General features: G+C 32.3%; 1 protein-coding gene across 1 annotated transcript in view; it reads left to right on the top strand.

Moving 5' to 3' along the window:
- The first annotated feature begins 265 nt into the window (after positions 1-265).
- The window catches only part of LOC132725779 (soluble guanylate cyclase 88E-like), a 74,997-nt gene continuing 62,672 nt past the window's right edge, over positions 266-12,590 (top strand). The window contains exon 1 of the mRNA XM_060710958.1: positions 266-490. Within this exon, the coding sequence (XP_060566941.1) occupies positions 483-490 (8 nt within the window). The 5' untranslated portion in view covers positions 266-482. The remainder of the gene's footprint in view (positions 491-12,590) is intronic.

Genomic DNA, 12,590 nt, shown 5'->3' on the forward strand with positions numbered 1-12,590 from the left:
GCTATAAATCGATAAAATAGCCGACCGCACACAGAAAATGACCGTACAGTGAGAGAATAAAGTGGAAGACTAATAAATAAGAGTAAATAAATTAGTGTGGATGAATACGTTTCAGAACCATTGTTTCTATAATGGCGATTTATATAGATTATGTGTTGAATATTGTACAAGAATAGTGCGCTATTTTATTTACAGCAATATTGGTATTTTCATACAAGCGTCTGAGCGTATGTGGTAGTTCTATTTTTAGACATGTAAACAAAGTATACAATATAGTGCAGTGTATAACAGAATACCCATTCGCCATGCTTGAATATAAAAACCTCACGTATTCGCATGCAAATTTACGATAAGACTGCTTTGCAGAATATTCTTTTGCTAATCTGGAAAAAAAACAGAATAAAGCTTTGAGACTGACATTGAATCTGGGATGTGTAAAATCTTTAACGAATTGAGGAAGTACTAAACGATCGGACAGAATCATGGGAATGTGAGTACAGTTTCTATTTTTAGAACATTTTAATGTCGATATCGTGAATCAGCTGTCATGTCTTTAAATCAATGTTTATAAACAATTTCCAGCTTTATATCATTTTATATTAAAACGCCTAAATGTTAAACTTTAACGAGGTTAAAATTGAAAATCGTACAACCGTACAATATATGTTTAAACGCATTGTGGTTACGGTGTTATATAGCCCAGTCCGAAGGTATATATGTCAGTTATTATCTCTTAACTTAATCTTTAAATACTCTTTCATGTAACGAAGTAAATATGATATACAAGCATGATAAAATATGATATACAAGTTGGTTGTAAAACTACAAAGAGATACAATGTATGGTTATACAACAATGTCATATTTTATAGTACACTTAAAGTATCAGAAAAAGGTTATATCCTTTAATGTTTAATATACAATGTTTATATATTTACCTGTATAAATCAACTAAAGTAGTGTAAGTAAATATATATTTGTATATTATAACAAATATTTATTGTTTTCGAGATATCTCATTTTTAAACTGTTATATATATCATTTATTTTATAGGTTTATATATACATGTATATGAATACATGTATATGAATCCCGTAAATTAGATTTATTTGATAACTGACCGTATTTTAGCAGCATGCCTTAAGATACATTGTTAATTTTTTTGACAATTTTGAAAATGTATTTGAAAAAAGATTATAGTGAAGTGAACAAAGAATGTAATTTACTCATTTCAAATGGCACTTACGTACATTCCATGTAAATGACTTAACGTAATATTAAATGACCCAGACTGGGCCGGCAACAATATGTAACAACCATTATTTCCCCATGCTTTATTAATATCGAATAAATTTTATAATTAACCTCATATAACTTACAAATACTAATTCAGCGTTAATGGTCCACTTTGGCTATATGTATTGAAAATGACAACCGCTACATTAAGTTATAATTGCCGTGCCGACATACACTGTATATACAAATTGCAAAGCTGATAACATAATAGGTGAGGTTAAGAGATGTTCCTTTAGGTCCCAGAATAACACTCGGTTTTTAAAAGAGTTAATTTTCAATATTAGAAATAAATTGAATGCAAAAACAAAAACGTGTATATTTCCACTTCCATAGACAATATATTATTAGCTTACACAACTTAAGATCACCCACCTATAAATGACGAAAAAAACCCATCAAAGCAAATAATCCAAATTATTAATTGCTATCTTAAATCAATACTCTAAGCACATGGGTTTCAAGTCAAGCCCCAAAGCAAATTACGCCAATTGACCGATTAATGAACTGGTTTTTTTGTAGTTTTTTATATGATAGAATGGAAATAGTCAATCTGTTTTTCTTAAGATATCTGATAAATATATACGAACAGTATATTATTGAAAACCCTTTCCCGAAATGAAAGGAAAATATATCCAAAAATGTAGATGAATACTAAAGCTATTAAAAAATAAATAAACCCTTCATCTTTCCATTTTTTTAAAAACCCAGTTTATTTATTTTAAATTTTCAAATAATTATTCAGGGTTAATTAAAAAAAAGTTTTCTTTTATAACTTTTTAAAACCCCCAAAAATTGAATTAAATTTTTTCAGTACGTTGGGTCCCTTTTTTGGTTTTAAATTTTACCCTTTTCCGTGTTTTTAGTTCAAAAGTTGTTTGGGAAAGGAAAAAAGCAATGCAAAAAAGTTTGTTCATTTGGGAATAAGGCTGTATTGCCTTTTTTATTTTTTCGTTCCCTTGGGGTACCCTTTTGTCTGTTTTCGGCCCTTTTGGCCAGTTTTGGGTTTTTAAAATTGATTATTAATATTTATTGTACCCCTATCATAAAAAACCAAAAAAAACGGGGTTTTAAAAAAAACCAAAATTTTTTTTCAAACATTTTTTCCAGTTGGAATGTTTTGTTTCGTAATTTTGTTTGGTTTGTTTTGTTCCAGTTTTGTATTGTTTTGTGGGCTTTCGGTGTTTTTTTTTTCATTGATTTTAGTTCTTTAGTTTTGACTTTTATTTTTTGTTGTTGTTTGTTTGTGTTCCTTTTGTTTAATTTTTATGGAAAAGAGACATAGAAAATGATTATCAAGACTAAATCATGATAACATGTATATGTAGATATATAAATCTAAGTTCATTGCAGAATCGAAAATGTAAGTCAGATTTATATAAAGAATGGAAAGAAAAGTGTGCATTTCATATGCAATCTTTGTGCTCCAGAATGCACTCAGAAAAAAAACGCCTTATTTTGTTAACACAAGATTATCAAGTTGAACGTAAAATCAGATGATACGCAACGCACGAAAAACACACTTTCTGTTAACCTGCAGTTTTTATGTTTCATATAAAGCACTATGTGTTTCTCTTATTTTCCCAGACAAAACATCACACTAAATTATTTCTTTGTAAGAAACTCTCGGTAAAATATTTTCATAATTCACACTTTTATTCCTTATCATGAATAAATATCCATCAGCGAGTTGAAAAATTAAACAAGAATAATTCCCATTATTTATGATAAACCACACATTTTGAATATGAGACGAGTGCACGGGTTCAGTTTGATAATTATAATGTTAAAACGCTTTGAAATATAAGAGTACGCATCTGTCATCACGTTTTGGGCATAGCACGTTTTTTATTCTTCTTTGAAGTCTAGAAGACAAATAAGCAAGTGTTACACTGATGATCTTCTGTAAAACATTTAGTGTTTGGACTCGTGCTTTTGCAATTGAACACTTTTTTTATTTCTTATAAATATACTTCCTTTGGAAAAATACGTACAATGTACGTAATAACTTATGTTGCTCAATTCTAACGCAATATATTAAAACTTGATTGCTTTTAGGAACGGATTAGCATCGTGCGTTTTTAAAAGAAACGTATAGAGTTATATTCTGTTTTTTAATTTATCTCGTGCGTTAGGTTTACCTGATTGTTTTGTGTATGCGCCTTTTGTATGTCTAGTTACAATTATGCAAATTCTATAATGTCTGCTGACGTTTAAAGCACAAATTTCTTTTTTTCTGTGATTTATTTGTATGTACTCGGATTCTAAATATAGCAGGTTTTAGGTCGCATATTACCTGTCCAGGATTATATCTAGTCCTTCACATGTCATTCACCGCCGTGGTTCGAATCCTGCCAGGGACAATGAACCTTTTCATGTGAGGAACCAGGCCAGGTAACTTATGGGGTTGTACTCAGGTCTCGAAAGAAATTCACGGAGAGCCATCTGTGTAATCTAGGCTTAATGAGGGTCGATTCGCCCTTTCAGGCTACGAGAGTATGGACCCCTCGGAGAGCTATCTAAGGTTTTCTAACGCCAGTATACATGTAACTACAAAGTCGTTATATGCCCTTGAAGTGCAAATATGACTCGAGCTTTTTTCTAGCTTTAATTATTGTTGTTGAAAACGTGTCACTCTCAAACAAACCAAATTAATATGAATTTAGGCTGATTAACATTTGTATGGAATTTCATGAGTACATATAATAGTTTTAACTACAAAGGAGCACGTATTATAGATGATAAACTAAGATTCGTATGGACTATATTACTCATTACGCATGCCATTAAATATTATCTTGCTAGGTTATGTTTTGGTTGCAAAAAGACTGACATTTTGACGAAGAATACACAACATTAAACTAAAAGACTTCATTTGCGATGCTCGACTCACATTTACATGTCATTATGTCTTTTTTTTTATAGATCAGCGATTTTTTAATCTGAAAGGTTGTAAACTCCAACGCTAATCACGGTGATTTCGTTAGGCTTCATCTAAGGAAAGCTAACTCTGTTTGTGACTAATCGATTGTGCTACATGCAGTTACTTCTCTTTGCTAACATATGGCAGATTCGTAAACATTCATTTTTAACAGCTTCTCATTCTGATCGATTTAAAATTTAAACACTCGTTAAGTATTTCTACATGAAGTACTTCTATGCAATGATGTACGTTTAGATGTGATTTTATGTATTTTTATTTTTCATATGATTGTATATTAAATAACCTTTCAAACATATGAAAATAATGTTAAAAAACCAATTTAAAATAAAATTAAAGAAGGATGCAATAATTACGTTTCATGTGATATTGTCACCTAAGTGCAGTAATGGGTTAACTCCTATTGGTTTCTAATATTAGTTGATTCGTAAATGCACTTAGCTATAACGACACAACTATTATTTGTGATTAAAAATTACACTTTTAACTTTTTACAAGTAATGTATATTTCTATAAAAAAATGAACATCGTAAGTATTCAGAGAGTGTAAACGTAACATAACAATACAGTGGCTTAACAAAAATGCCACTAAGCTGCCGTTCGTGCCTTAAATAGTTCACCTCTAGATATGAATGCGATATAAGCCTTTTAGAATGTGACTGGAACCCTTCAACCCATACTGTCTTGGGGGTGGGGGGGGGGTATTACAAAGTTTTCACTCTTCATAATATTCCTCGCGATTATTTTTATACTTATTCCTTATAATTTTATTTGCGTGCAGACATTTTACATTTGCAAAACAGCTATATAGCGTTTCTGTTTATTTTATATATATATTATCGTTTTCGTGTTACAAAAGAAACAAGCCGACTATTATTGATTGTAAATCGTCTGATGAATCCAGTTTGTCATGCTTAAAGAGCTGATATATGATATATCGTCTGCTTAACTACCGGTCGTGGATACTTGTGACAGTATTAATGCTTTCTTTGAGTCTAGTTCTTATCCGGATATTTGGCGTGTCCGAATTACTCAGACAAGACTGTCGTAAAAATCAGATTTCATTTTTATTGCAATTGTCAGTAAAATAGGGCACACGTGTAAAAACGTTGAATCGACGGTTCTTCCTAATAATATATTAACTCTAAAATGTTGTTGCTGTAATAAAAAAAAACTCGGTGACTTTTGCATTTAGAGTCAGGTGGGTTTTTTTTCTCTTGTGGCCTCAGAACGCACGGGTCTGTGTGAGAAGAATATATATTCTTACGCAAATAAAGAATACTTGGCTGGAATATTTTAAAGAATTAAATCAATGTCTTGAGAAATTTTGTATTCACGTGTATAATTTAAATAATTTAAAGTAATGTTTTGCATGTACTAAAGGATGGTGATTTTAATATGGTAAAAAGCATGACAAAGGATTGACTTGGTGTTAAATAATTCCATTGTAACGCCTACATGCGTTATCAGAGTTTTAAAACCTTAAGCTTTTTTTAATTATTAAATAAAGTTGGGAACAGTTTTACAAAAGCAAGTAAATAAGATTCAAATTAGTTAACAAAAAACCTGCGATTTTTTACATTTTTTTTAAAAAAAAAAAGTAATGCGAAGGCGATCTGTAATGGACTTATCAAGACTACAATTATATCATTCCTGGATACATATAACTAAAGGAAGCTAATTGATAAAATAACTTCAACAAAAAAGTGATACTATGCTGATTTGTCTATCGTCAAGTACAGTTTAATTAGAAATATTGTTCAATAGATTGGCTTTTATGATAATGATTCAATAATAATTGATCATGATTATGATTACTACGTTGATACATAATAAAACTGCACGAATTATAATAAGGCTGCCCGACTCTTTTTTTAAGAATGAAGCATTACAGTAACCAATACATTCTGTCAGTGAAAAAAAATTGTAGGAAATCCCGTTGGCCATGTGGATTATTTTTTTCACAGTAAAATTTAAAATTGAACATACATGTATTATTGCTAACAGTCACGCTATCTTTATTTTTTACAGTTCACTGACCAATTACACTTAATCGGTCATAATGTCATTTGAAAAAATTACAGATCTATGTTTTAAAAACATACGAGTTAAGTCAGTGCGGAAAAAACCCAAACAATTTTGGTTAAAAATAAAGTCGATCAATGAGATACCATTGTATACAATGTAGGTCATCTTTAAATTTGTTAACTAAACGGTGTTTTACTCTGACATAATTATTTGTACCGTTTTGACCTCATGTTATAACAGTTCATAATGTAAAATGACCTTTCAGAACAATTTACTTTTCTATGGAAAAATTATAAGCATTTTTCATAACAAAACACATTTAAGTATACTTACTTTGGTTCCAGTCACGTAAAAAATATACTTTTAATATAATATGATCACAGTTTGTCACGCAATTTCCCCCTGAAAAGCGTTAATAACAATATGGCGATCATAAGCAATATCAAAAGTAAAGCAAGTTTTATTTCCCTTTCAAATGAGGATGTTTCTATTATCATCAAAGAAGCAGAAAAAAAACATCTCCTCTTTTTAAACATTATTATAATTATGTAAAACGAGAAGTTATTAAACGTGTCTTAATTGAACGTAGCCTTGCGTTATATAACTCAAATGACCTTTTAGATATTATGTCTCAGATATTTAAAATCAAGAATAAGTCATATACTAAATCAAAATGCTGAACGAAAGAGACATCCAACCGGCTTACATTATGAACCTATAGAAACCGAAAGTGATAAGCCTTCCCACCAAGAGTAGAGCTTGAATTGATAATATGTCTTATCTCAAATGAGCCCACGTTCAATGAGCCCATGCGAGCTTTACTGTATTCCATGAAGATATTTCATGTAATAAGTAAAGCTCACACAACCCACGGAGATAGCCCTATCGAATAGTTCTTATCTCAAATGAACTCAATTTATAGCCTCAGCGAATACAGTAAAACTCGCACATCCCCCGGCGATTGCCCTATCTAAAAGTTCTAACCTCAAATTGAGGAACTCATGGTGATTGCTTCTGGAAATAAAGTAAATCTCACACAACCCACGGTGATAGCCTTAGAGTATACTGTAAAGCTCACATAACCCAGGGTGATAGCTTTAGGGAATACAGTAATGCTCACACAACCCACGGTGATAGCCTCAGGGGAATACAGTAAAGCTCACACAACCCACGGTGATAGCCTAAGGGAATACAGAACAGCTCACATTACCCACGTTGATAAAGCCTTAGAGAATACAGTTATGCTCACATATCCCACGGTGATAGCCTTTGGAAATACAGAAATGCTCACATAACACAAGATGATAGCCTCAGGAAATACAATAATGCTCACATAACCCACGGTGATAGCCTCAGGGAATACAGTAATGCTCACATAACCCACGGTGATAGCCTTAGGGAATACAGTAATGCTCACACAACCCACGGTGATAGCCTTAGGGAATACAGTAATGCTCACATAACCCACGGTGATAGCCTTAGGGAATACAGTAAAGCTCACACAACCCACGGTGATAGCCTCAGGGAATACAGAAAAGCTCACATAACCCACGGTGATAAAGCCTTAGAGAATACAGTTATGCTCACATAACCCACGGTGATAGCTTTTGGAAATACAGTTATGCTCACATAACCCAAGGTGATAGCATCACGGAATACAATAATGTTCACATAAACCACGGTGATAGCCTCAGGGAATACACTCAAGCTCACACAATCTACGGTGACAGCCCTATGCAATACAGTAAAACTCACACAACCCACGGTGATAGCCTAAGGGAATACAGTAATAACCACATAACCCACGATGAAAGCCTTAGGGAATACAGTAATGCACACACAACACATGGTGATTGCCTCAAGGAATACAGTCGTGCTCACACAACCCACGGTGATAGCCTCAGGGAATAAAGTAATGTTCACACAATCCACAGTGATAGCCTCGGGGAATACAGTAAAGCACACATAACACACGTTGGTATAAATAAAACTCTCTCGTATGCCATAATGAATTACTACCCTGTGTAAAGCCGTTTTGTCTTTTTGCATATCCAATTCCTTTCTACTCAAACGGATAAATAATTTTTAGTTTAGAATATGCATCAAAATGCAGACATAAATTCTCGTGTTTACGTTTTTGCTAGACATCTTATAACATGGTAGAACATAATATATTGTGAAAGCATATATTTATCATATTTAGGCACATAGGGGCACGCCAATTTGCCAGACGTGTAAAATTATCTTTGAGAGTTATTACAAAGATGGTATAAATTCAGTGCACACAATCATCAATTCTGTACAATTCTGTCTTTGATGTCTAGACGCTATTGTTAGATAATAGATTGAATGTTTGTAAAATTATAAGTTGGATAAATACAGACGGAAAACAAAATGTTCTGAAAAGACCAAAATATATAACAACATTAATGTCTTCTCTTATTTTATACGTTTTAACTTTGAAGTAATGACTCCGATAAATAATATCACTTAATTGAACCTGGAATATATATTTCTATAACACAATTCCTTTGCTGTATTGCTACTGTTACTGCAGGAGAAAGAAATTCAAGGAAAGCATAGTTAAGTATACACACGGTTTCTGAAGATATTAATCCTTTGACATTACATTTAACATCCACACAGTGTCTGTCTTCCCGAGGGAAATAAAACTCTTAGCTGAGCACAGAAGTCAAATAAAAAAACGTCAAAAGTGTCATAGTTAATATCGTCAAGAAAGTATTTGACACTTATTCAAAATTGTTATTGACAATGGTCCTGACCTAATTTTTTCTTCTTGCATGGAATCTTTTAAGCAACAAACAGTCCTTTCGGGATGTGCTTAGAAATGTTTTTTTTTAATCTTTTAGTGTGATAAAATATTTCTTTCACACTTGTCGAAAACTTTATTGCCGATTAATGCGCATTATTTTTGTGTCTTAGATTAAGTACATTTGCCTCACCAAAACATCGTTTGTCGTCTTTTTGTGACATTAAACGTTTTGGATAATAATTAAGCTGTGAAAATATAATCTGAAATAATTATGACCTGCTTAAGGCACATCACATCCAGATTAAAAATTATCTTTCCCTCTTTTATATTAACTTTATTGTTATGCTTTAATCTGTGATTGCATCTGGAAACAAAGTGATCCCTCGGAAGCATTACTCACATCAAAATTAAAAGAGAATTGCAGACTCGGATTATGAATACGTACAACATATATGACCTGCTTAAGGCACAACGCGTCATGATTAAGGATTTTTTCCCCTCTTTTATATTACCTTTATTTTCATCCGTGATTGCATCGATGCTATAATGTCAATTACGTATATTTTTTAGTTCTCGAATGCAATCTTTTACAATTCTAAAACCTGCAGTGAGATCCTTTATTGAAACTATTGAAAAATGATACTGTAACTGATGGATTGGTTTAACATGTTCTTAATAGATAATCTTACCGTGGGTTTCCACCAATCAATGTATTGTACATCTTTTGGAAATCGTCAGTGCGTATTCAACTATCAGTGATTTTGTATGCAATGCTGTCCGCCCATCTTCAAAAATAACGTTTTGAGATTATATAATCTTTTTTTTGTTTCACAAAAAGCAAACTAAATTGATTTTTTGCACATTTTCAAACGTTAGTATCAGTAAATTTATCTTCTTGGATATTCATAGAGAAATAAAGATTACCATAATGAATTTTATTATGATAGTTTATCAGTTTTCCATTGAAAGCAAAAATATTATAGACAGGTGTTTTGCATACCTGTATGAATTACTCTATTATCTTTATGCATTATCTTAATAGTGATGCATTTGAATAGTAAAAAGAGTTTGTTCGGTAAACGCATTATCTTATCACTGGGTTACATAAATTTGTTATGCTTATACTACTTTGATAATTGTTTCTTACATTTTTGTTAGATAAAAATATTGCTTAAATTCAACTTCATATTTATTATCTTAAATATCTTAAAGTGGCATTATGCCCATCCAAGGGTATAAATAAGTGAACAGGTGAATGACAAAATAAGCTTTCTTTTTGCCATAATTCCTTTTAATATAAAAATTTATTTCACATTAACAGTAAACAACGCATGGATCTAAACAAATGTTTCGTAAATTTACCTTTAACGTTCATTTCATAAAAAGAGTGTTGCAGTCTTATTGTATATTAGGCAGATTAAAATTTTACCCTAAACTTTTTCCAATATGAACTGTTGGTCAATCTCCACTTTAACAGTCAATCTTTTGAAATATATAGTCAGTTCAGCTCAACTTGCCTTTGAAAATATGAGCATAATGTAACTTTAATTTTGAATTGCCGCAGTTTTAAGTACATTGGCAATATACAGACATCGAGCAACAATTGTTTGTGTAACACCCACACCTTAATACTGCTCAATATTTGTAACTAGTTCAAGGATTATGCATTTTCTCTTAATTATTTCCACAGGGAAATTAACTAAAGATATTTTTTTTAATTTGCCGTTCCTATTTAACATTTTAAGATTATCAAATCCTTCACTGGATTGCCATTGCCGATTTTCCTGAACTTTAAACTTAAGCTTTTACATGTATCATTGGTTGTATAACCTTCTTTTGGAATGTTCAAATTCATGGCAGAAAGGACATAAGAAACAGTTTCATGTACAATAAAATAGAGAAAAACAGAATCCCTAAAGAATGCTCAACACGGCAAAATTGTAAAATGGTGCAGGCTAGCTTTGATTGAGCCTGTTCATGGACGGTATTGGAAAGTGCAAGCCACCGTCCACGCCCCCTAGCACCGGCTTAAGCAGAATTCAACATTTAAACACAAAAATGGCGAAAGTTTTAAACATCCGCAGCTGCTTTCATACGGCGGTCACCATGGAACCTTCAATGTGACACAGAAATGTCATTCCATGAAAAGCGGCGTATGGTCCCCAAGTAAAAGAATGCGTGTGCCCTAAACGAGAAAACAATGGGCTGAACTAAATAAAATGGAATTTTGAAAGGGGATCTGAGGTTATGAAGCCTGCATATCACAGACAAGACGTCAAAAGACAAATTTAAAAAGCAGACAACATATCCTAAGGGTGATTATACAGTATTCAAGTAGGAATACTGGAACCACCCAAGTTGAAAAAGGCCAAATACAAGAAACTTAAAATACCATCTAAAATGTAGACACAGTAATTATGTCGTGCTGTACGATCTTCAAGGATCGAAAATATAACATCATTGATTAAATGCACGGGGAGACATTCTACAGCCGCAACACGCACTAACAACACGGATGTGACAATGAAATAGAGAAAAACAGAATCCCTACAGAAAGTCCAACACGGCAAAATTGTAAAAATTTGCAGGCACGCCCCCTAGCACAACCTTAAGCATAATTCAACATTTAAACAGTCACAAAAATGGCGAAATTTTTAAACATCCGCAGCTGCTTTCATACGGCGGTCACCATGGAACCTTCAATGTGACACAGAAATGTCATTCCATGAAAAGCGGCGTATGGTTCCCAAGTAAAAGAATGCGTGTGCCCTAAACGAGAAAACAATGGTCTGAACTAAATAAAATGGAATTTTGAAAGGGGATCTGAGGTTAAAAACTTGATTTTTTATTTCATATCTCAATTTTAATTGGCGACCAGTCCTTCGACTGTAGAAGAAATGACATATTTACTGTTACATATGTAGGGATACTATTCCACCACGTATTATTTGGGACAAGATAATGCTATAAAAATGCAACTACTTTGTTCTGATATTTCATAATTGTCATAAACAAAGGCCTTTGAAATTTAATATCAAGCCTTTGATAGTCGATTTTAGACATTTGTTAATCATTGGATTATATTTCGGAAGACGATTTTGTGTAAGTCAATTACGTAAACAAGCCGACTATTATTGATTGTAAATCGTATCGTCTGAAGAAACCAGTTTGTCCTTTTTGAAGAGCTAATATATAATATATCGTCTGCTTAACTTCCGGTCGTGCATACTTGTGACAGTATTAATGTTTTCGTTTTGTCTTTTCCTTATCCGAATATTTTGCATGTCCGAATTACTGAGAAGAAAATGTCGTAAAAGTGTTTAAAGAAGGTCGGATGGTTAAAGAAACCATCGTAACATTTTTTTATTTTTTTTTAATTTTCAAATTGTTTAGAAGTAGATAAAGCAGATGCAAGCCAGGCGCATTATGATTGATGAGATACAAAAATATGACCGCAACACGGCGTCGTTTGTTCATCCCGGTTAAGTTAAAATTAAATTCAGTTTTGTTTTTTGTATCAATTAACACGGATGCTATTTTTGTTATTATGATTCT

Source organism: Ruditapes philippinarum, unplaced genomic scaffold (assembly GCF_026571515.1).
Source record: "Ruditapes philippinarum isolate M1 unplaced genomic scaffold, ASM2657151v2 ctg2237_1_1_1_1, whole genome shotgun sequence".
In the NCBI taxonomy this organism is placed as follows: Eukaryota; Metazoa; Mollusca; class Bivalvia; order Venerida; family Veneridae; genus Ruditapes; species Ruditapes philippinarum.